General features: G+C 52.0%; 1 protein-coding gene across 2 annotated transcripts in view; it reads right to left on the bottom strand.

Moving 5' to 3' along the window:
• The window catches only part of SLC12A5 (solute carrier family 12 member 5), a 38,709-nt gene extending 14,409 nt beyond the window's left edge, over nt 1-24,300 (bottom strand). The window contains exons 1-11 of one of the 2 annotated variants that reach the window (XM_003787666.2): nt 24,180-24,300; nt 10,787-10,881; nt 10,293-10,424; nt 9,885-10,031; nt 9,005-9,059; nt 8,400-8,530; nt 4,781-5,022; nt 3,857-4,068; nt 1,831-2,001; nt 1,429-1,527; nt 1,223-1,280 (exon numbers count right to left, since the gene is read on the bottom strand). In XM_003787666.2, the coding sequence (XP_003787714.1) occupies nt 1,223-1,280; nt 1,429-1,527; nt 1,831-2,001; nt 3,857-4,068; nt 4,781-5,022; nt 8,400-8,530; nt 9,005-9,059; nt 9,885-10,031; nt 10,293-10,424; nt 10,787-10,881; nt 24,180-24,300 (1,463 nt within the window). Of the gene's footprint in view, nt 1-1,222; nt 1,281-1,428; nt 1,528-1,830; nt 2,002-3,856; nt 4,069-4,780; nt 5,023-8,399; nt 8,531-9,004; nt 9,060-9,884; nt 10,032-10,292; nt 10,425-10,786; nt 10,882-16,268; nt 16,435-24,179 lie in introns of those variants that run through there. The other variant, XM_003787665.2, reaches the window with a different exon arrangement.
• Between the last annotated feature and the right edge of the window lie 1,165 nt (nt 24,301-25,465).

Genomic DNA, 25,465 nt, shown 5'->3' with positions numbered 1-25,465 from the left:
GTTGTGCTCCAGGAATCAGATGACAGGCTCCAGAGGATGGGCTGCTGGATCCCTGATAATTGTGCAGGTGGTCTGTGGCTAAATAAAATGAGAAGAATGGACACTGGACATTAAACTGCCTTAAAGCTAAAAGTGCCAGAGATGCAAATTGTCCATTTGGCCCGGTCATGCCTCTGCTTAAAACTCTGCAGTGTTTCCCATTTGTTTGTTTGTTTTTTAAGATACATAAAGCTCCGATTTCTTGGTACTGAAAACTAGACCTCCCGGCCTGATTCTGGCCTACTTCCCAGCCTCACGTCCCTCATTCCATTCCCTTACAGAAACCTGGCGATGTCAGTGCAAAGTGGCTTTGTGACAGGTCCCCCTGCTTTACCCTGCTGGCTGTGTGGGCTCCAGAAGTGAATGCTCCAGGAGCACTGTGGCACTTACAGCCACAGGCATGCATGCAGACACATGTATATGCACTTGTGCACGTGGACACTCACACACGCAGGCACCCATGTTCGTGCACACATACATGCGCACATGTGCACTCACACATACATGCGCACATGTGCACTCACACATACATACACGTGCAGCACAGCTGTTTCTCCCCTCCACACTTGTTCATGCTGTTCCCACTGCCCCGAATACCTTTCTTCCTCCAGTCACCCAAACTCTACACAACATTGTCAGTGGGAAGGACAAATGAGACATGTAGGAGACATTTGTAGTCTTCCCTGCCCTTGAAAGACTTCCCTGGGAAGACCCCTGAAGGCTGGATAGCAGCCTTCTCTGCATGCCACGCCACTGGGCTTTCCTGTCGGACCACCCCTACGACTCTGCATTCAAATTCTGTTTGCCGGTATGGTCACCACCCCCAAAGAACTCTTTCAGGACAAAAACCATGCATTATTTATCTTTGCTCGCTCCAGAACTACAGACAGTGACCAACACAAAAACCTTCAGTAAATATTAGATGAATTAATGAATTAATCCATTTTAAAGAAAAGAAAAGGAAAGTATTATCCTAAAGGAAATGAGACACCATTCATGCTCCTTGAAGTGGAGTGACCGGAGAAAGATGAAATAAAAAATAAGAAGGCGGCTTTGTAAGCAATTCCCATGGCCACCTTCCCATCGGACCCTCACTCCTCTCGCTGGGTCTATCACCCAGAACTCAGCCTCCTGTGCCCACCCCTCACCCCAAAACAGGATCAACCTTAAAGCTCTTACTTACTTGTCCCGCAGGACAACCCCCTCAATGCAGGCCCCAAACAGGACAACAGAGCTGATATCTGCAATAGAGAATGAAGGAAAACCCCCCAAGTTGGAGCCCCTCTCCTCTCTTCCCCTCCTGAACCAGCCAGGAAGGCAGCAACTTCAGGTACCCTCCCTTCAGTTCTCCCCCACCAAGGTTGGCCCCAGCCAAGAAGTGCAGGATACAGACAGCAGAGGTGGTGGCAATGGCCAAGATGGTGCCAGTGGGGATTGACTTCTGGGCATCCCGCAGATCCCCAGAGCGGTTAGAACCAGCCATGATCCCTGTGAACAGAAGTGCAGCTAGAGCAGGCATCAGAGCCACAGGAGGCCAAAGGACAGACACCAGCCTCGGAGGCAGAGACCCGGGACCTAGCTCTAGCATGCTGACTTGTCTGAGACCTTGGGCATGGAACTTGGCATCTTCTGCCCTCAATTCCCTCTTTGGTCCAATGGGAACTGAATTGTTGGCTCCTCCTTACACCACACCATGGGGTTGTTGGACTAAGACATTCCCAACATGATCAATGACTCTCACCTCCCCATCCACTCCCAGGCAGAGTCCTCCCTCTCCGAGCTCCCCTTCACCTGTGACTGAGGGGAAGTAGATGCCAACCAGCAGGGTGAAGTAGGAGGTCATATCGCTGAAGACATAGGGGTGGTCCATGTCAACAGGGGCGCCATCTGCCAGGCCCACCGAGGACATCCCACTCCTCTCCACAATCACTCCCTTGGTCAGGTAGGAACTCCAGAGGTTTTCTGTGGAAAGATAAGATGTTCAGGGAGAAGTCATGGAACCAGAGCTCTGAGACTATGGGTGGGCTAGACAAAAAAGTCATGGTCAAGATCAACCACATCTTGCCAGTGGTGGTGGCTCACACCTGTAATCCCAGCACTCTGGGAGGCTAAGGCAAGTGGATTGCCTGAGCTCACAGGTTTGAAGACCAGCCTGAGCCAGAGTGAGACCTCATCTCTTAAAAATAGCCAGGTATTGTGGCGGACACCTGTAGTCCCAGCTACTTGGGAGGCTGAGGCAAGAGAATTACTTAAACCCAAGAGTTTAAGGTTACTGTGAGCTGTGATGCCATGGCACTCTACTGAAGGCAACAAAGTGAGACTCTGTCTCAAAAAAAAAAAAACAAAAACAAAAAAACCCACATCTCACTGCTCCCAGCCTTGGCTCAATTTTAATTTCACTGACATTTCCTAAGTGCTTGAGTTGGGCCAGGCCACACACAGGGATTTCACAGATGAACCAGGTCTAGTCCCTTACCATCTAATAGTCCGATCTAGTGATCTAGTGGGATAAGTAGGTACATAAATACCGATCTCAGACCAACTCAGTGTGTCCCAAACTGTTCTCACCACCCACCCACCCCAAACCAGCTCCTTTCCCACATTCCTTATGCCAGCAAATGACATCTTGCCCTCAAAACTTCCTCTCCCCTTCCCCCAGGTCCAAAGCATCTCTGAATTCTGTCTACTTCCCCCTCCTTAATTTTCCTTTAATACCCTCCTTCTCTCCACCCAGGGCTCTTCCACCATGGCACTAGTGACTTTTTGTGCCAAATAATTCTTTGTTGTGGAGGACCGTCCTATAGCATTGTAAGATCGTTAGCAACATCCTGGCCTCTGTCTACTAGATGCCAGTTATCGCCCTTCAGTTTTAACAACCAAAAATTGTCTCCCAACACAGCCCAGTGCCTCCTGGGTGGCAAAACAGCCCTGGTTTAGAAGCACTGTGGGACTGCCCACTGACATCTCTCCATCACTCTAGCTCAGAAAATCATCATCTCTTTCCCAGCCTCATAGCATCAGCCTCCTCTTGGACTCCTAGCCTCTCTCCTTCTCTCCTCTTTTAACCCATCCACGTTAGCAGCCCGAGTGAACCTTCAGGAGTGAAGATCTGACTATGCCCCTCCCTTACTCAAAACCTGTGGTGGCTCCTCACTGCCTCCGGGATACAGTCCTGACTCTTCAACACGGCTTCCGAGGCTGCCACGGTCCGGCTGCTGCCAGCCTCTCCTGCATCACTTCTCGCTCCTCCTTCCTTTGCACTTTATGCCCCAGTCATACCAAATTACTTGTGGTCGGAAGGACACAGGATACTCTTCTGTGTCCGCTTGCTTTTAGGCAAGCTGTTCTTCTCTTTGCAATTCCCATATATCTCTGGTATACCTGAAAATTTCCCATCTGTCCTTCAAAAACCTCCCAGGTGAGGCCAGGAAACCGAGTCTTGCCACCTTATACACATGAACACTTCCTCCCCTGAGCAGTCTCTGTTCCCTGAATGTAGGTATAAGCGTACCGTAATTATTTTCTAATCCATCCGCCTCTGCCATTAGATTGAGGCCGAGGACTAGGATTTATTTGTTTTGTGCCCCTGGTACTTTGCACAGTGCTGGGCACTTAGTAGGTACTTAGTGAACACTTATTAAGTTAATGAGTTTCTTCCCTACTAGTGATATTAAGGGCAGAACATGGCCCAGAGTAGATGCTCAATTAAAGCTGACTGAAGTTAGCGCAATCCCAAGGAGGGCCCCTTAATTCTGACCGCTTAACCTACAATCCCTGCATCATTCCCCAGATACCAGCCTTCTTCCCTCCCCCAGACCTTTGATGAGGCCACTGGCAGCACCAGGAATGCCCTGGATCTCTGTGACATTGTTTCGGGTGAAGTATTCATCGCAGGTGGCGTTGAGGAAGCGGGAGGAGCAGAAAAGGCCCCAGAGCCGCGTGGTCACCGTCTCATTTCCTTCCCAAGCCAGCTTGGCACAGACATCAAAGCCATGGCGAGACAGCGTGCGGTTCCCCAGGAGGCAGATCCTAGGGAGAGAAACAAGGGAGGAAGACGGAAGAGTGACATAACCTTGTCCTGGCTTCACAATAGAATCACCAGGGGAGCTTTAAAAAACACAGATGTCCGGGCCCCATATTCAGAGATTTTGACTTAATTAATATGGATGGAGCATGGCCATCAGTGTTTTTATATTTTCATCCCCCAGAGGGATTCTGATCCACAGCCAAGGTGGAGAACCACACCTTAATGCAATGCTATGTTTCAGCACCATGGACAGAAATCCTGGCACGCCTTCCTCCTCTGGGCAGTGGATGGAGGTGACTAAGGACAGCAGCAAAAAGAAGAGGCATCTGCACCCTGGGACCCTCTCTTCTGTGTCCCTTCCCATTCTGAAGAAATCCAACACTAAGAAACCTCCACATTCCAGGAGGTTTCCCTACCACAAACTGTCCATCCTTTTGGAAGTCAGTCCCACTTAGCTTTTCCTAAGTCCAACCCAACCAGCAAGAAATTGCTCTCACAAGGGAAGTTGTTTCTACCTTCAGAAAAGTTATCCCTCTTTGAAGAGATTGCCCCTAAACCAATAGAGATTTTCCCTTCCAAGAGAGGTTGCCCCCAACCCACACCACACAGATTCTAAGACGGAGGGTCGGGTTGCCAGAAACTGGGGTGCAGCCCCTGAAACAGGGCCAGGGAGGTAGCAAGACAATGCCTTAGGCTCAGAGCAGCAGCACTCACGGGAAGTTGGGTGGGTCGAAGGCAGACTTGATGACCCCAGCATAGATGGCCAGGATGGAGAGGATGACACAACCCAGGAAGACAAGGGCAAACTTGTTGACATACTTGACACCCACAAATACCACAGTGGCCATGCAGGTGAGCACACAGGTGCCATACACACGCATATTGTTCAGCATGGCTGCTGCCTCCCCACTGGCATCTTCTGCCTTGAAGATGGCCATAGCTGGGAAGAGGTAAGCCTGTGGGGAAAAGGCAGGAAGAAGAGAGACCTAAGTCAGCAGCCCTGTCCTTCATACAGTGCCCAGTGCATGCCCCAGTAAAGATCACCCAAAAATCACCCCAGAGAAATAACCTGACATATGGGCAGGGATTCAGGGAAAACAATGCCCATAACAGCATAATCACAGGAGTGTAAGACTGAAAATGACATTTGGTAACAAAAGCTAAGGAAGGCAAGGCCTGTCCTGCAAGGATTACAATGCAGTCATTAAAAAATGACACTGCAAGCATGTTGGGAACAATTGTTTTATTTTCTATTATTTTTGTTAATTATAATTCTTAATAATAATTTTTTATTATCATTTCCAACAGAAAGGTGAAAAGATAATCTAATGATATTCATACCTAGAGGATGGGTGACTAAATCATGATATTCCCGCATAGACTGTAGAGCTGTTAAGCAGGATGACATAGATTTATATGGACAGACTCAAAAAAGCTACTTGTGTTCTATTGGGTAAACACAATCAAGTTTTAAAAAAGAATGTGTTCCATGATCTCGTTTTTATAAATTTATGTGTAAAGATATGTATGTATATGTGGCTATAGATGTGTTTGGAGGTACATCAAAATGTGTTTTGAGGGGGCTTTTTTTTGGTTTTCTTTTTTTAGAGACAGTCTCACTTTATCCCACTTGGTAGAGTGCCATGGCATCACAGCTCACAGCAACGTCCAACTCCTAGGCTTACGTGATTCTCCTGTCTCAGCCTCCTGAGTAGCTAGAACTATAGGCGCCTACAAGAATGCCTGGCTATTTTTTTGTTGCAGTTTGGCTGAGGCCGGGGTTGAACCCACCACCCTTGGTATATGAGGCCGGCATCCTACCCCCGAGCCACAGGCATCGTCCAAGGTACATCAAAATGTTAACAATAGCTTCCCGTGAATGATGAGAGTGTGGGTGACCTTTGTTTTGCCCATCTGTATTTTCTAAAATTTTTATACTAAATGTCTATAGTCTTACAAAAGTTATTTTCACTTGTAAATGATATTTATAGGGAATTTCAAGTTATTTAAAGAAACACTTATGATATAAAGGTATATTTTACAAAATACAGAATACAATAAATTTCACATAGACAGACAAAAACCAGAAGGAAATATACCAAACTGTTAATAGTGATTTCTTTTGGGTGACTGTTATTTCCTTCTTTATATTTTTCTTTAACTTGATATTTCACAATTTTCTGTAATGGACATAATTGCTTTTATAACAAAAAAAATTTTTTTGAGACAGAGTCTTGCTATGTTACCCTCAGTAGAGTGCCATGGCGTCACAGCTTACAGCAACCTCAAACTCTTGGGCTTACACGATTCTCTTGCCTCAGCTTCCCAAGTAGGAGGGACTACAGGTGCCCACCACAATGCCCAGCTATTTTCTTTTTCATTGTAGTCGTCATTGTTGTTTAGCAGGCCCAGGCCAGGTTTGAACCTGCCAGCTCCTGTGTATGTGGCCAGCGCCCTAATCACTGAGCTATGGGTGCTGAGCTAACAATTTTTTTTTTTTTTGAGACAGAGTCTTACTCTGTCCCCCTGGCTAGAGTGCCATGGTGTCCTACCTCACAGCAACCTCAGACTCCCAGGTTCTAGCTATCCTCCTGTTTCAGCCTCCTCAAAGCTGGGACTAAAGGAGCCCATCACAATGCCCAGCTAATTATTCTATTTTTTTTTAATGTAAATGCCCCAGTAAAGATTATCACCCTTGGTAGAGTGCTATGGTGTCATAGCTCACAGCAACCTCCAACTCCTGGGCTTAAGCAATTCTCTTGCCTCAGCTTCCTGAGTAGCTGGGACTACAGGTGCCCATTACAACACCTAGCTATTTTTTTGTTGAGTTTGGCTGGGGCCGGGTTTGAACCCACCATCTTCGGTATATGGAGCCGGCGCCATACCCACTGAGCCACAGGTGCCACCCTAATTTTTCTATTTTTTTCTTTTGAGACAGAGCCTCAAGCTATCCCCCTGGGTAGAGTGCCATGGCATCACGCTCACAGCAACCTCCAACTCCTAGGCTTAAGCGAGTCTCCTGCCTCAGCCTCCCAAGTAGGTGGGACTACAGGCGCCCGCCACAACGCCTGGCCATTTTTTTGGTTGCAGCCATCATTGTTGTTTGGCGGGCCCGGGCTGGGGATTCGAACCCGCCACCTTAGGTGTATGTGGCTGGCACCTTAGCCGCTTGAGCCACAGGCGCTGAGCCAATTTTTCTATTTTTAATAGAAATGGGGTGTCACTCTTGCTCAGGCTGGTCTTGAACTCCTGAGCTCAGGTGATCCACCTACCCCGGCCTCCCAAAGTGCTAGGATTACAGGCGTGAGCCACCACGCCTAGCTATAACATTTTTTTAAACATTTAATTTTTTAAAGTCTTAGAGGTCTATTATTCCCCTGTCATTTGCCTTCTTGAGTCTTTCATTCCCTCCCACCCTCAAACCAGAAGCTGTGGCACCTTCTAGTTCTAGTTTTCCAAGGCAGTGTGGTATAATGAACTAGGTCAATCTCTGATAGTCAGAATGATCCAAGTTCATGTCCCTTCTATGCATTCCTTAAACTCTCTGGGCCTTGCTTTCCTCATCTATAAAATGGCTACCTTCTCACCAATGGCAGAATCATGAGGATAAAATAAAATAACATACTGCAAGCCTCAGGGCCTGGAGAACAGGAGCTTGGTAAACGTGAGCTCCACTTTTGTATACCAGAACCTTTACCAGCATGCCTGCCTAACAGATGGGCAGAAAGAGAAGACAGCAAGTCACCTGTCCTGTCTGCAAATACCTAGTTTCTTCCCATCAGTCACTATTCCTAACAGATCTCTTCACACGGGTCCCTCACATGATTCTTCTCTTTTACAACCCAATAGCCATCAGCCAGCCCTGTACAATGAACATTCATAGAGTACTTAGCACAGTCCCTGGCATGTGGGGGGTCAATCACAAAATGCTAGCTGTCATGTGACACTGCTGTTATTATTTCAATCACTATTTTAACTCTGATGAACCCACTCGGGCAGGTAGCTAAGGGACCGTGAGCAAGTTATCTCACCAGTCTGAGCTTCTCTTTTAAGAAATGGGCACTGTAATACTTAAACCTCATATGGATTCAAGATAAAGACTATAAAGCATTTGGAACTATGCTGAGAGCTCAGAGGGTGCCTGCTACATGACAGCTGTTTGTGTTACATAATTAGTGTGGCTTGTCTCCCCACTAGACTGTGAACATTTTAGAAACCACATCTGATTTCTCTCTGGCCTTACTGAATGACCTGGCCTATAGCAAGTGTCCAGGGGGCATTGCTAACTGACTGCCAGCCTGGGGTCCCACACCTCCTCCTCAGCCCCTCTCACCAGCAGGATTTCAATGGTGCCCAGGATGTACATGGCCCCAGCAAAGGTAGTGCCCAGGTAGAAGCAGAGGCCCACGGCGCCCCCAAACTCCGGGCCCAGAGACCTGGAAATCATGTAGTAGGAGCCACCAGCTGCGGAGAGAACCTCGTGTCAGCAAGAGGGGCCAGTGGCATGGGGCCGCTCTAGGGGAGAGGGAGGCTCAGGGACAGGAACAGAAAGGGATACGCTCTGGGCTGCAGTCCTAGAAAGGGCACTGGTGGGAGACCCAGGCAACCCACTCTGCATGGATTTTGTAGCACTAATTACCATGTTGCTAATTACCCCTGTAAGGAGGTCATGGCTCAGAAAGTAGGGTGGTGGAGAGGAAGGTCTCAGGCTGAGGGAAGAGGGTTGCCACTGCCCTACTCAACATCAGCAGCTGCCTCGTCCCCCTACCCCAATAGGGCTGCCCTGCCTGCCCCGAGAGTAGTGACAGCCCAGCCCCCTGTCTGCAATGCTGCCTCTCTTGGGTCCTGATGGCCCTCAAAGCCCAGACCACCATCCCTCCTTCTGGACAACCAGGCGCCTTCCTCTCTCCCAGGCCCCCAGAAGCCCTAGTCACATACCAGGCACGACACCATTGGTTGCAATTGCACTCATGGAAATGGCCGTAAGCATCGTCTGTTGAGGAAAGAAATCATCAGAGTGGTGGCCGAGGTGGGGGCCCCAGTGGCCTGGGTGGGGGCCAAGCCTTATACCCCATAAACACCAGTCAAACCCACAGGTTCCCTTCCGCTGAGCTTCTCCCTGGGCCTGTTCCAACTTCTACTCCTGCCAAGTCCTTCTTCTCAAGAAAACCTCTTATTCACCATGCAAATGGAAGGCGCACAAGTTACAGCATCAGAGGGCTCTGGAAATCCCAGCTTGGCCTCTGACCAGCTGTGTGCCCTGAAACAACTCACTTCGCTTCTCTAAACCTCAGTTTCTTCACCTATAAAATAGGCAGAATAGCTCTGGCACCGGTTTCCTCGCATGCAGAGCTGTCTCAAGGTTATGTCCCGGGACGTGTAAATGTGTTGAGAAGTAGATGTTCAGTGAATATTTGATTTTTTAGAGAGAATGGAAGGAATCCAGTTACACTGCTGTTTATGGCACATAATCTTCTTTTTTGTGAGTCTGGACCTATCAAACTGCTAACTATTATAAGGTTATAGGTGAATTTTATTCTTTTTCTACACTTATCATTTTCATCAATGAATCTGCATTACTTGTGTAATTACACACATGCACACACACTCGGAGATCCAGGCGAAACCTGGTTAATAGCCATCAGGGACAAGCCCGAGATGCAGGAAGGACCAGTCAGACCTAATTTACTCTCAAAGATCATAAGCAGTGGTTCCTATAAAAAGCTCAGGTCTCATGCTTCCATCCTCCCACCTCCCACCCCCAGGCCTCTGCCAAGCCCCAGCTGTCAGGGGGTGGTGAGGGGAGGGTGTCACTCACACAGGAGCAGCAGAGGAAGACCATGCAGAAGGACTCCATGATGCCTGCAATGCCCACCACCCAAGTGAGCCGCAGGAAGAGGATGACGCCAAAGATGTTCTGCAGACATGGCAGGTACACACCCATGAAGGTGCCCATGCGCGGGGCCTGCCGGGGAGGCCAGCGTCAGTCTTTGCAGCCTCTGATCATCACCAGCACCCCAGGCCCACTCCTCCTCCCTGCTCCTCCACCCCTACTTTCTTCTCTACATCCCGTCCCTTCCTCCTCCTCCCTCTAGTCCTTTCCCTCCTCTCTCCCGGCCCCCAACTCCCACACTTCTGCCTCCATCCATACCCATTTCCCTCGCCCATCCTTTCCCCTTTCCATCCCTCCTTCCTCCCCCCACTTCTTCTCCCCCAAGGCCCCCACCTGCACCGGCTTCTTTTTTCCACCCTCATTGTTTTCTGCCTCTTCATGCTCCCTGCTCCCCTGGGGCAGGTTGGTGTAATTGGCCAGGCCACTAAGCAGGGAGGACACCATGGGGCTGGTGTCCATCTCCTCCTGTGGAGGGAAGGTGCCAGCGTTAGGAGGCTGGGGAACTGGAAGGGGGCGGGGGGTGAGCTGCATGGCAGGGGACAAAGGGAGAGATGGGGACAAGTAGGGCAAAGCCACTGAGGTTGGGATGAGATGGAAAGGGAGGAGCAACAGGCAAGGAGGGCAGAGAAAGAAGAGGGCAGGTCAAGGACAGGAGAGCAAGTAGTGAGGGGTAATGCCAGGGATAGAAATGGAGGGATGAGGGAGGCTCAGGGAAGAATGGGGTGTGAGGCGGGGTGGAGAGAGGGTACTGTTCCCTAGGAGGGAGGTAAATGCTAAAGAGCCAAGATGATGAATGGGGGGGGGGCCCAGCAGCCAGGGCAGCCCACCTCAAACAAGGCCATGTTCTTGCCATCGTACTCCTTTCCCTTCTCTGTGTCAGTGCTGTTGATGAAGGGACTGCTTTCCTTGGGGTTGCCATCACCTGAGGAGGCAGAAGAATCAGGGGTCTGGCATCATGTGGTAGTTGTCCGTACACCCTAGCAGACAGCTGTGTGGTCACTTTACCTCTCTGAAGAACCTTGGATTGCACATCGAGAAAATGGAGCTAATACTACTAGCTTCCCTTGCAGAATTTAGTTGACAGCATGCATACAGAGTCTAATTCACTACCTGGCATGTAATGGGTATTGAATAAATGTCTGAGTGCTTCCTTGATCTTGGGGTTCATATTTCCTTTTTGATGGTACCCCAAGAGTCTTCAGAGTCCCCTTCTTGACCTGGCTCATCCTAGCGTTTAGGAGTAGAAGCATGTTCCCCAGGGATGCCCCATTTCTTGGAGAAGTGACCCTTCAGGCATCATTCACCGTATTTACGGGATGTCTGCCCTATGCCAGTGTGGAAGGGTGGGAGAAGGAGAGAAACACAGGTAAGAGACCATCTCTGTCCTCAGGCAACCAACCCAAGGGCAGAGGCGACAAATTGGTAACCAGGAACTTCCAATCCAGCGTAGTAAATTCTAAGAGAGAAAATGATCAAGGGACTGTGGGACACAGGAGAGGCACCCAGCCCAGCCTGGGAGGTCACAGAAGGCTTCTCAGAGGAAGTGACGTGTCAGCTGAGAACTGAAGGATGAGTAAGAGCTAGACTGGGAGGGAGGCGAGGAGGGTGTTCCAGGCAGACAGAACAGCAGAACAGCATGTTCGGTGGCCCAGAGGTGAGAGTGAGCTGAGTGAAGTACGATCTGGCTGGAACTATGGAAGGGGATATGCTGGGAGCTGAAGGTGAAAAGCTGGCAGGTGAAAAGTTGAGCTTGGAACGAGAAGTATGGGCTGGGTCTCTAAGCAATTAGCAGGTCAAGTTAAAGAATTTGGACCTTATCCAGATGACAATGGAGAGTCATTGAAAAGTTTGAGGCAAAGACGCGCCATGAACAGACTCGTGTTTTAGAGCAATCACTTTGATCTGGAGGGGAAGAATACAGAACGTACAGTGGCTAGAGACTTTCAGCAGCCCAGACACGGCCTGCTGACCCTGGCCAGAGCAATGCAGGGCAACAGATCGACTCAAGAATTATTGACTCATTTCTGTGCCAGGTGTTTGGGGAAGGGGAAAGGACGAATCTAGGATAATGCCTGGCGTTTCCAACATGGGTGACTGGGTGGATGATGGTACTATTTCATAAACGAGAAGACTAGACGAGGAGGAGATGTCTGGATGTCTGCCTTAATTGCGGGTGAGGAACTGGAGAGCACTTGGATGAAAACACACCCAGGAAAGAAGCTGGGCTAGAGAAAGAGGTGGGGGTGATCCATGCAAACGTGTATAGGAAGCGTGTGAGGATGACACCACTCAAGAACGTCTCCAGCCATCAGGAAAGGGTCTTTTTAGAAAGATATGAGGTGCTTCCATAAGCACATTTTCTTGGCCTCAGCCATCCACCTTCCTCAATTCTAGGACTGAATTTCAGTAGTAGACATTTCTCTCAGCCCTTAAGAAACTCCCCTCGTTGACCAAATCCCAAATGAAGCTGAGGACCTCTGTGCCCCAAATCTCCTTTGCTCTCATATCCCAACATCCCACCCTTCCCATCTCCATTTGTCCAAATCCTCCCCATCCTTCTCCCTACCTCTTGGAAACTTTCCACAGTGGCCCAGCCAGGATCCATCTCCAGGGCATGACCTCCCCCTCTATAACCCCTACCCCATCCTGACTACAAATTGGACAAGGGAAGAAAAGTAATGCCTGGCCTGCTCCAGGGAACCCACTGGTCTCCTGCCACCCCCCTCCACCTCATCCACCAAGGCCGAAACTCCTGGTTACCAAATACTACAGGGCTACACCAGTTCTTTCATCTCAAATGTGTGAGTTCCTGGGAATAACAGACCCACGCTCCCAGTGGGAGGCCAGCATATAACCAGTACTCAGAAAAAAGTCTTCAGAGGTAAATTCTCCAGAGCACCCTTCCTGACCCCAGGGTCTAACAGAACCTGTTTAGGGCCAGAGAACAGTAGAAGTGAGGGTGGGTAGGCGACCCTTTCTTTTAAAATGCGGTTAAGATGTCTCCTCTTCTCATCACACTACACTTCTCTAGTAGAGAGATTGAGGAGGAATAAGGGAGGCAAATGCCTAATGGGTCAGAAAAAGGGCAGGAGTCACTGATGCTTAGGTTCCCGTCCCAGCTTCACTGGCTGTGTCATCACACTGAGCAGGCCACTCAAACTCTAAGCCTCAGTTTCCTTCTTTGCAAAGGATTCTAACCACGCTACACTCATAGGACTGTTACGGGGTTTAAATGAAATACTGTACATTGGGTGGGCCTGCCACACAAATGTAGCTCTTGCTGCTACCATCACTATTACCACGACTGTCAAGAGATGTGGTGCCCACCCAGCCCAGGCTCTGCATCCCACGCCCCTCTCCCAGCCGCAAGATTTAGGAGTCCTGACTCCCACGAAACTGGGTCCTCTTCCCGCAGTGCCCTCTCTGAGGGTCGGGACCATCAGATAGGGGACGCTCTCTCCTCTGCCTGTCAGCCTCCCTCCCAAGTCCCTCCTCTTTCGCCGGAGCAGGTGGTACACAGGGAATGGGAAGCGGGGGCGTCCTGGCCCAGAGACCCTGCAACTAGGTGGCCCGAAGCCGGTCTCCATGGCGACCACGCGGGCAGAGAGCGCAGCGCGGAGCCGAGCCTAGCCGGCCACGCGCCCGCAGCCGCTTATGTAACGCGGCGCGCAGCGCGGAGCCAGACTCCAGGCCGGATCCGGGCCAGGAGAGGAGGGTAGGGGAGAGGGCAGCTCGGCGGGCTAGTCCTGGGTCCCGCCTTTCCACCCGCTGCCTGGGCCGGACGCCAGGCTCCGGGCCTTGTCAGCCCGGGCTGATTTTGTCCCTTCCTTGGAACGCCGGCGCACTGGTTGAGGGGGGTGGGGAGTGAGCTTCTGAGTTCTCAAAGGACCAGGACAGCTAAGGGGAAACTCGTCCAGATTCCCCAGAGCCAGAAGTCGGGGTGATGGGGGAGCGCCGAGTGGCGCGCTGGAGAGGCTGGGCCAGACTGAGGCTGAGCCCTCCCCGCCCCCGCCCCCTGGGAGCTCTCAGCCCGAATCGGCTTTCAATTAAGCTGCGGCGGCCAGAGCTCCCGGGTAGGAAACAGGAGAGCGGCGCGGGCTAAAAAGCCTCCCCGGGGCCCTGAGGCTTGGCCTGGGGGAATCCCCAGACCAGTTCAGGGAGGGAGAGAGGGTGTCAGAGGAGAAAAGTGACCTGGGGGCTGGTGACCATATCCTTGGGTTTTTCTTTAGTCCAGAGGAGCCCTCTTACTTGGGCCATTCCCACCTCCCCGAGGTCAACATCCTCCTGGTCCTTCTGGAACATCCTTCATAATCTAGAATCAGAGATGCCAGGGGCTCTTGATCTTCTGGTCCCTCTTCCCTCAAGGCCACGAGCTCCACACTCTAATGGGAGGTCTTATCTCTCCGGGACTCAAAACCTTGGCCAGACTCTGGCCACTGTAGTTCCAGGTCCTGGACTTTATAGATAGAAAGGTCTCCAGATGGGCCTGCTACACTCAGTGTCTAGAAACTAATGGGGAGGGGACATAACTGAAAAGAGTTCCTAGTCTAACTATTGCTTCACACACATAGATGCCTCTTCCTGGGCCTCTCGAGCCCCTGTGGAAACCCTGAGGCCCAGTGAAGTCTTGGTAGAGAAAGCAGGTGTCCCTAGCCTAGGGAAACAGATCAGTTCTTAGGCTGAGTCCTTGTCTCAGAGTGGAGGCATGTAAAGGGGATCCCAGATGGAAACGGCCCCCTTCTCTCCGTGGGCACCGTGTAGGGATTCCTGGTGCTGCTGCAGACCAGACTTTGCCAAACCTCCTCCTCCCGCAGGCTAAGCCCATGGGGGAGGAAGGCAGTTGACAGATGAGGTGACTGAAGGGTCACTGGGCAGATAGATGAGCTGGCTAGCCAGTAGTTCTGGCCCCTGTATACCACTCAGCCCTCAGAAGGAATAGGGGTGAGGGTTGTCTCAGACAAAGGATTGGGGACCCTAGTGTCCCCAGCCAAGCAGCCCCTTGGCCCTAACTGGGATCCAGGATTTCAAGAACCTCAGAGTCAAGGCTGCCAACCCCTAGGACCCCACTCTTTCAACTATTGAGGCCCTTTGGCCATCCCCCAGAGGGATCTGCAGGAGTCTTGGTCCAGAGGATCAAACACTGCCCAGGGGAGTATTTGAAGGCGCTGAGCGCAGACAGCAGGAGCGGGAGGCGCGCTAGTGCGCAGGGGACGCAGCGCCGCTGGAGGCTGGGGGGTGGGGGCGGTTGACAGCGGTGATGGATGGCTGAGGCCGCTGGGGGGCGGCGGGGGGTCTAGGAGCCTGAGGGGGTGGCTGGCCCCAAGACTTCGGAGCTGATAAATGGCAGTGGAGGGAGGGAGACAGCGAGAGCAAAAGGACTTGCCCAGAGCCCCTCGACTCCTGGCGAGTCTCCGCACCCACCGCAGAGCGTCTGCAGTGTCCGCGCCGCGGCGTCGCTGAGGATTCAGCCACTGGGACCCCATTTCTGAGGCCTCACTGAGGAAGATCTCAGAGCTAACTAGAAAGACTCCCCCTCGCCCCGCCTTGGAAACATCACTGCCGCCCGGGGTACAGAGAGACTGGGAAAGGGGGAAGAGGGAGAAAGGAGGGCGATCTTGCTTCCCGTCCTGAGTAGGAACCCACAGGGAAGCGAGAGGGAGAGAGAGAGAGAGAGATTCCATAAAGTAGAGCTGAAAATTTACGGAGGAGGTACGCTTCAGTCTGAGGTCGGACCTTGGGAAGCCTTGGGGGAAGGGCCCAGGAATGCACCAAGTGTCCCTTATGGAGACACCGCAGCCCGGACAGGGGCTGTCATATGGCTCCAACCCCCCCCCCACACACACACACAGCCACCTTTCCCCCCACCTTGCAGCTGGAAGTCTCTGAGAGAGGGACTGCAGCAGACTGCGCCCCCCGGCGCCGCCGGTTCCCCTCTGCACCAGTACGCCAGGGTCCCCTTTCGGGAAACCAGCCCTCCTTCTGCCCGTCGAGCTCCACGTCAGCCCATTCTAGTTCTTCCTTCCCCTTCCCACTGCCTCCTCGGTTCAGCTAATACAAGTCTGTCCCCAGGCCGTGGGCAACTACAACCCCTCAGCCCCCAGCTCTGCCCCGGGCTCGGCGCATTCCAGCACCTGGGACAGCGCCTGGCGCATTCCAATGGAGCAAGGCTCCAGGCCGCCTTGGGTGCCCACCGCCCGGGTCAGTTCCAGCCTCCTCTCTGAAGGAGGCGGCCCCTGCTCCCTCTCTATCCCAAGAGCTGCCTCCTATCCTCGCTGCCCCCTCTTCCGCCGCCCCCGGACCACGGCTTACCGGGGTTGGCTCCCCCATCGCCGTCCTCGCAGTCGGTCAGGTTGTTTAGCATGGTGGCGGCGCGGCCCCGGGCCCGGGGATGGCTGCGCCGCCTCGCCCGCGCCCCTTTGCCCGCCTTCGCCGCGCTGTCGCTCGCTCTAGCTCTCTCGCTCTCCGCTCCACGGAGGAAGAAGCTGCAGTGCCCGCCCGCCCGGCGCACACACACTCGCACACGGACACACGCTCACACCCGCGCGCGCCCCCTCTCAGCAGCGGCGCTGCTCACCTCATCCCGTATGCAGGAGGCGTGAGCCACTGGCGGGGTTTTGAGGGGGAGAGAGAGGAAGGGAGGGAGAAGAAGGGACAAGGGGCGGGCAGAGCGCGTCTAGTGGCCCCCACGAAAACTGGGGAATTGCTTGGGTGGGATGAAGGGGGTGCTCTAGGGGACGGGGCCTCGCCTCCCTTAAGCAGACGTAGCTCTCCCCCACCACCACCCCCCCACTCTCCGGGTGGGGCCCGGCACGTGGGCAGGTGCCATCCCGCGCCCTAAAAATAACGGCAGGGAACTAGGTCGCGGCCGCGGGGAGGCGGCCCCGCAGCGGCTGCCTGACAAGGGGTCTGAGGTGACCCCCAGGGGGAAGATAAGAGTGACTGAGGCGGCGGGGTTGGGAGGGGCACCACAGAATACGGGGCTCTAGGGAGCCTGTCTGCAAAGCTGGAGAGGCCAGTCTTGAAAGAGAGGGGAAAACCAGACTCTCCCACACCACCGTTCAAGAGGTTGGAGCTGGAGGCATGCAGAGCCCAAGGCCATATCTTAAGCACTGTGCTGCCCCCAAGGGGGTTTGGGTCACTGGGCTGACTATCTGGCCCACCCTGTATTAAAATGGGTGGGGTAGAGCCCGAGGAGTTACAGTGAACTCTCATTGTGCTACACTGACAGGAGCCCCAGCATCCTAACCCAAAGACAAGTCCCTGGAGTCCACAGACTGGGACCCTCTCTGACTGTGGAATGATGCTGGGATGAGACATGGAGAGGGAGAGAGGAGGCAGCAGTGAGGTGCAAGGGAGCGCTGACTTTCCACCAGGGATGGTGCAGCCTCTAGGGAGGGCAGGCTGATCCAGAGACTGGCCAGGGACAGAGTGGGGGAGGGGAGAATGAGGCCGCCTGTCGGTTTGGGACCAGATTTTCTCCTGGGGCGGGAGTGTCTAATCCCCTAATCCAGGATTGCTTTCTGAGGCTTCCAGAGCTGACATGCTTTCTGTGTTCCTCCCAGCTCCCCTGAGACCACGCCCCCAGAAGCTTAATTATCCTGAGATCTCTCAACACCCCCCAGAGTCCAGGTTTGAGCCAGTGCTGGAGACATCGCGGGAAGCAGCATCAGAGGTTTGGACCCTTTGGGTCTCTGGAAGAGCTAAACATCTGAGAGTAGGAGCAGATTAAGGGGAAATAATTTTCAGATTTACCCTATCTCCCAGGGCTAGGCCTCTAAATTCCAGGAGAGTTCCAGGAGTGATAAACTGTCAGTTATCTAATACACAGCTTTCATTTTACAGATGAAAAAACTAAGGCCCAAAGAGGAGAGGACTGCCTCTGGACACAATGCTAGTGAACAGCAACATTCAGTCTGGAATCCAGTTTGCTTTACTCCAGCTTAGAACTTTCCTCCCCAGTAGAACTTCTTTTTACACTGGCCTTGCCTCCAACAGGAGAAACAAGGATGCAGGCATACTCAAGTTCCTCAGCAACCTCTGATTCTTGGCTCCTAAAACAAGAATAGGGACTGGGTCTAAGGTGAACTTTTTTGTGTTCAGGCTTCAGAGTTGTAGGGCTAGAATGGCCTCAAGGCTTGGAACCAAGCCTTGAAGGCCAGGAAGACCCTCAAGGGTCTAAAAGACCCATTCATCCCAGGTCAAGTTGATTAAAAAGAAATTTAATGGGTGGTGCCTGTGGCTCAAGGAGTAGGGCACTGGCATATACCGGAGGTAGCCTGGCCCTGGCCAAAACTGCAAAAAAAAAAAAAAAAAAAAAAAAGAAAGAAAAAAAGAAAGAAAGAAAAAAGAAAAGAAAAGAAACGGAAAAAAAGAAAAGGAAATTTAATTAAGAAAAAAAAGCCGGGTTGGTGCCTGTGGCTCAACGGAGTAGGGCACCGGCCCCATATGCTGGAGGTGGTGAGTTCAAACCCAGCCCGGCCCCCCCCCAAAAAAGCCGGCGATGCCCATAGCTCAGTGAGTAGGGCACTGGCCACATATACCAAGGCTGGCAGATCTGAACCTGGCCCAGGCCAGCTAAAAAAACGACAACTGCAACAACAAAAAAATAGCCAGCATTGTGGCAGGCATCTGTAGTACCAGCTACTTGGGAGGCTGAGGCAAGAGAATTGCTTAAGCCCAAGAGTTGGAGGTTGCTGTGAGCTATGACCCCACAGCACTCTACCCAGGGTGACAGCTTGAGACTCTGTCTCAAAAAAAAAAAAAAAAAAGAAGCCATTCATATCCTATCCCTGGAAACCTGGTTATAGGACACACCTTTTTCAGGACCCTAGACAGGGCCCGCTATTCTGATTCTCGTACAAATTTATGTCAATGCCTTCAGATTGAGTCAACCATGGAGTCCTCAACAGCTGACTGAAAGGTGCCTCTGGAGGGATCCACCAACAAGTATCACTGTCACTTGGTTTTGTGGACATCCAAAAGACCCTTTAGGGTGGAGAGTTAGCTATTCAGACAGATGTGAGCATTGGTATTCTTGGCAGATGCATTTGAAGTGGTTATAGGGGTCAAAAGATGGCAGGTAGGAAGAATTTCTAAGCACGCCACTACACACACACCACCACCACCACCATCACCAGCAGCAGCAGCACTATGGTCTTCTACTACTCTGTTGAGATGCATAACACATTAAAACATGTAAAATATAGTATAGTATATTTGTCTGAGAAATGCTGTAGGACTAAGTAGATGCTGAGAGTTTTCAGTAATCCCAGGTCTTGGATGTCCCTCAGATGTATTTCTCTTCATTTGCCGTCCAGAGTTAGTGCAGCTCTGGCCACTCAGGGACTAAGCACATAAACAGGAAAACCTAGATCTCTAGGGAGCACAGGTGAAGGCAAGAGTGATTCCTCTTCCCCTAGGTAACTCATCTGTTCACCTTCACTAGAGTTTCTGTCTCAAGAGCCATCTAGAATTCAGGAGACGGTGGTTCTATCCTATCTTCTGCCCCAAAATTCTCTGTGTACCCCTGGGCAAAACTGAGTTCCTCTCTCCGGACCTCAGGGGCCCATCTGTAAAATGAAAGGGTTAAACCACATAATCCATAGCACTTCTTCCTCCTTTGAAAACTCTTAGTGCTCTCTTTATAAACATCAAACTAAAGCCTTATAACCCTTCCTGAGGAGCACAGACCAAATGAGGGGATAGTTGGAAGGGGAAACCCAACCCTTCAATTAACCCCCTTCACCTCTCAACAAGACTGGGCCTAATTCCGTCCTCTAGCCATCCCTCTGCTATAAGATTTGGAGAAAACACATTGCAAGCCCCTCCTACAATGCCAGCCTAGCACTGGCCAGTAAAATTGACCCTCAGCTCTGAACCCCAGGCACCTGGTTGCCAGCTTAGCAACCCCTCCCCACCCAAAGCAGTAGGCAAATGGAAGGCCAGGAAAACCCTCTCATTAAAGAAACACAAGATGCAGAGCCAGGCAGGTCCTATTTCTGAACTCTGCATCTCTAAAGCTCATACCCCTCCCACCTTATGTTTCTCAGAGAGAAAAAAGCTCTGGGAAGCTGCCTCCACGTATCAGGATTTGGGAACTGGAAGAGACTTTATAAATTATTTTTTCCACCTGCCACTTATCATGAAATTGGAGTCTAGAAATGGAAAGGGACAATTTTTCTTGCTGGGGTGAACTTGTGACAGACTGGGGACTAGAATCCAGCTCCCTGACCTCCAGCCTGGGGCTCCATCTACTGACCCAGCATGAGAGACCATCTGGAAGAAGCTGGAGCCTAACCGGGTCCTCTTTCCCCAGGAAACAGGCATAGTATTCTTCCATATGGGCCAATCCTTATCTGTCCTTATCTCCATTGCATCACCCCAATTCAGTCCACCCACCCCCAGCCTTGGACCCCCTCCTTCACCCTTCTCCCCTACCGGTGTGCCCTGTCCCCAGACCCAAAACCCTAGCACTGAATTGATGAGTCCAGCACACAGCACACCCCATACACACAGGGCTCGCCACAGAGCACGTCAACCACCATGGTCTCCGTGGCAACTGGGGGCTTAATTAACAGGCTGCAGCCCTGTCACCATGGCATTGGCACCCCAACAGCCCCCTTTCCTCAGCCCATCTTCCCTCTTTCCCATTCCGGACCCCCTTGTCCACTGCACCCACCTCCCACCCCCACCCCCACCCCACCTGGAGAGCTGAGGCCCACAGATCGTTCTGGTTCATTGAGAAGAGGGGAGGGGAGAGGAGGGGAATGAGAAAGAGAGAGAGAGAGAGACAGAGCAGCCTGTCACCATGGCAACTGCAGCCCCGTTCATAACCAGTTTGTTGCCATGGAGATTCCTAGGGCTCACCTTGGGCTGAGGTACTGGGCAGTGAGGTTCTGAGTCCCCAGCTCAAGGCTGGGACAACTGGGAGATCTCCTAGGGCATGTTGGAGATCTCTAGGTCAGATATATATACCAATAACAACACCACTCTTCCCAATTTACAGATGGAGAGACTGAAACATGAGGTTTGGGTCTGTGGAGTGGTGAGGGGCAGAGAGCTTCACTGTTCTAGATCATTAAAAACTCCTAGCATTTTTATGGCTAGAAGGACCCTCAGACAGCTTCCTATTCAACACCTTCATACTGCAGATGAGTATATTGAGGCCCAGAGAAGGGAAGCAATGTGCCCAAGGTCACATTGCAGAGGCTGAGCTAGTACCTGGATGAGCTATACTGTGGTCTTGATCTATCCCCCTAACTTAAGTCAGCTCCCTCTCCCTCCATAGAGACACACCCCAACTCCTCATAGTCTTACCAAACCCAAGGCTCTTCCCAGTGCCCTGACTTTTCTCTGAGAACTTGAGGCACGGTGGGGGATGGTGATAAGGGAGTAGCTCAGAGTTATAACAACTGTGGCCAGGCCTACTTCTATTCAGCTAGGTCACTATCAAAGACAGACAGATATAGGTAAGGCAACTGAGGCCTGAGGGCTACAGCCTAGGGTTAATGGGGGATCTGAAGGTCAGCCTCTGACTTGCTTCTTCACCCCCATAAGTTATGTTCTTCTCTATGGTTGATCCCCTAGCAGTAGGGCAAGATTTACTCCATTGGCTCAGAGTAAAAGACAATATTTATACATACGTGACCTGCAAAATCTCCTCCAGCCCTTCACAGACTTACACAGGCTGACATCCCTCTCTTTGAGCTGGGATGAGGACAAGAGATGGGGACAGCATCTCTCTAGGGGCAGAAGGATGACAAAAGAACAGCTGTGGAAAAGACACTACCAGCTGTTTGGTTCCCCAAGTGAGCCCTTGTCTACTTTCCCATGGGGTTATCTACCAAAGATGGGGTGCTTGAAGCTATCTCATGGCTTAACAGATTAAGTCACCCAAATCATTCTCCAGATGGAACTTATAATATATTCACACACACAGGTACTCAGTTCAAAGACACAGAAATATCCACATCAACATGCCTATCAACACACTGGCAATACAGTGGCACACATAAGCACCAACCACCCCACATGTCATCAGAGCTAGTGGGGGATGCTTCTCCCTCAAGACATATACACACAGCCTCTGCTACCAGCACATAGCATTCCAGACTTACACACACCTGCAAACCCCAAGCCTGGGGGGCTGTGTTTTACTTCAACTGTGCAGCAGTTTGAGAGTATGAACAAGAAGACTGGGCAATCACCTTGGGACATGAGACAGGGCCATCTTATTCCCAGGCCAGGGGATAAGGAGGAGGAGAGAAGGCCAAGGTAGGAGAAGCAAAACCTTCATTTGATGAGCATTACACACATACTAAGAACCAGTTTCTAGGCTTGGAACAAAGATAAAAGGATATGGTCCCTGTCCTTGAGATGCTCCAGTGGAGGAGACATACAAGCAAATAACTGCCATTTATTGGGTATTGTGTTCTAATGGTATGGTGGGTGAGCTGGAGAGGAATGACTTCCTCCACCCGGGAGTGAGAGAAAGTGAAAAAGACTTTCCAAAGAGGTTAAATGAGTCACAGCTTACAGATGAGTAGGAGTTCTCCTGGCTGATGAGGGTGAGGGGACAGACGTGGACAGGTACACCAGGAGCAAATGAAGAGACAGCTGGAATGACAGACCAAAAGGCTCAGCCTTTATCCTGCGGGTGATAGCAGCCCATATGGAGGATGGTAGGGTAGGAATGGAGGTTGGAAGGCCAGTAGGAAGATGTCATTGTGCCATATGAAAGATGTCAGAGGTTTGGACCAGGGTGATGGTGACAGAGGAAGAGAGATGTGGCCAGATTCAGGATAAGTTTTGGAGATCAATGGCCAAGATGTGAGGACCAATTGAATTTTCTAGGAAGAGAAAAAGGAGCTGAGAATAATTCCTGAATTTCTGGTTTTCTAATCTGGAAAGCTGGCAAAACCATTCATGAAAATGAGAAAAGGAGCTAACAGATTATGGGAAAAAACAGAGAAGAAATAGCCCAAGAAATCCAAGAGGCCATGTCTAGGCGGCAGTAGCTTCAGAAGGCTGGAGCCTTGCGCACATTTAGGCCTCAGTTTGGTCATCTGTATAACTAGGAGGTTCGCCAAAGAAACCCTAAGTTAGGGTTTGGGGCATCTGGGTTTGCGTCAGTCAGGACGAGCTCACCTGCGGCTCAGCAGCGACCCCTGGCGGCCTGGGTGGGGAGGCTCTTCCTCCTCCCGGCGCTGGGGCCGCTCCAAGCCGATTAGCCTCGTTCCTTCCAGACCTGAAGGACTCAGAGCTAGGAAGAGGACCCCGGAGGCCCCGTGCCGAGAAGACCGTGCATGCAGCCAGGATGCTACTTCCCCACCGAAGGCCAGAAGGATCCTTCCCTTCCCCTTTACTCTGTACCCAGCGTGTAACATCCATGACAAGACCACTGCACTGGGCCCGAGAGAAAGACGCCCCCAACCCCTCCTGAGCTGGCTCCTCACAATCCTTCCAGAGTTGGAGCAGAGAGGGAGCTAAGAGGGTCCCCGAGGATTGGAGTCCCCCCTGGATCCTCCCTGGATCTGGCTGCCCAGGTTCCACACTAACTTCTCGTCTCCTGTCTCCTTCCCGGGATCCCTGGGCGCTGTCCAGGGAGGCAAGATTGGAGGATCCACCAGGCACCTATGACCCTCTGATCCCACACCTACCTCAGCAACCCTGATGCGTTTTTCCTCCCGCCCGCAATCCCATCACTCACCACGGCCCCACTCCCATCCTTCTGGCTCAACCCGTCCCCCACTTGTCCTGCCTTTTCCTCCCCCCAAACCAACCTAGGCCCGCCCCCTCCCCTTAGCTCTGGGCCCATCCCTTAAGCACACAGCCCTCCCTTTCCCTGGTTCCACCTCTTTGCCTGGACTCCCTCTCCCTACTCGAGATGCACCCGCCCCTTTAGGATCCTTCAGCCTAGTCCCCAGACCCTGCAAGATCCACCCCCTTCGACTTGGTTCCCAACTCTTCGCCCGATCCCACCTCTTCCCGTGAGGCCCCGCCCACCTCGAGTCTCGTCCCCCATCACCCTTCACATTTTCCATTCAGGTGGCTCCTATCCCTTGGTTCCTACATCCAAGCTCCTCTCTCTCTGGCCTTGGGCTAGGACCCTTCACCCCAGTCCGGGCCCCTCCCCGTTCCAACACAAGGCCCGCCCTTCCTTGGCCCCGCCCCCTCACGTCCCGCCCCACTCTGGCGGGCCCCGCCCCCTGCGGCCTCTACCTTTGACGTCTTCCCCCGGGAGGTGGCGGGGGTCCGCTACCGAATGCCGGCGAGACTCCAGGTCAGGAGTTCCGGCGGGCCCTGCGGGGGGCAGCGAGGTGACCGTGAACCTGCGGCTCATGGCACGGAAAGGGACCAGGCGGCCGCGGTGCGGGTCCGGATCGCACAAGTGGCCGCAGCCGGGCACCAAGAGGCTGAAAGAGCGAATTCCCACCACCACCCGCCCGCCCCCCGCCGACCGCGGCGCCGCGCAGGGTCCTAGTGCCCGCTGTGCCGAGGTTCCTTGAATTTACCCACTTCTCCGGGAGGCCCTGGGCTCTCAATGACACCCGAAGGGCCTGAGAAGCCCACCGTAGCTGAGAGTTGTCCCTACCACGAGGGGGACTCGTGAATGGTGAATGGCTCCTAGGAACAGGGTCCACTTCTGCTGGGGTCTCCCGAACATCCAGGGCTCATTCACTCATCCATTCATTCAGCCCATGATGTTAACACTCCTGCGTTTCAGACAATGGTGCTGCAGATACCTCGATGAATGAGATCGACTGGCTTCCTGCCCTCATGGGGCTTAAATTCTAATGAGAAAGGAAAGAAGGACTGTAAGTGAGCAAACACATAGATGAGACAATTTGAAAAATAGGGTCATGGGATTTCTATTCAGAAAAGACTGCATTGGAGGGTGGCCAGAGAAGGCCTAGAAGATGTGATGTCTGAACTGAAACCACAGCTGTGCAAAGATCTGGAGGAAGAGTTCTCTGGCCAAAAAAAAATAGCAAGTGCAGGCGTTGAGGTGAGAAGGAACTTGGGGAGGCACCTGTGGCTCAGTGAGTAGGGTCCTGGCCCCATATACTGAGCATGGAGGGTTCGAACCCAAACCCTGGCCAAACTGCAACAAAGAAATAACCGGGCATGGTGGCGGGCGCCTGTAGTCCCAGCTACAGGGAAGGCTGAGGCAAGAGAATCACCTAAGCCCAAGAGCTGGAGGCTGCTGTGAGCTGTGATGCCACTGCACTCTACTGAGGGTGACAAAGTGAGACTCTGTCCCTAAAAAGAGAGAGAGAGAGAAGGAACTTGGACTGTCCAAGAAACAGCAAGGCCAATGCATCTGGAACAGAGTGAATGGAGAAGAGAGGAGGAATAGAGGATGAGAAAGGAGAGAAGGGCAGATTATGTGGTCTTTTGAAGGCTTTGAGGAGGAACTGGGATTCTTTTCTAATCCACAAGGGATGCCACTGGAAGTTTTTAAGCAGGAGAATGTTGTGATCTAATTTATATTTTTTTTTTTTTTT

The sequence above is a fragment of the Otolemur garnettii genome, unplaced genomic scaffold (genome assembly GCF_000181295.1).
Source record: "Otolemur garnettii isolate 467f Iridium unplaced genomic scaffold, OtoGar3 scaffold00023, whole genome shotgun sequence".
Lineage (NCBI taxonomy): Eukaryota > Metazoa > Chordata > Mammalia > Primates > Galagidae > Otolemur > Otolemur garnettii.
This window is presented reverse-complemented; position numbering and strand designations above follow the sequence as displayed.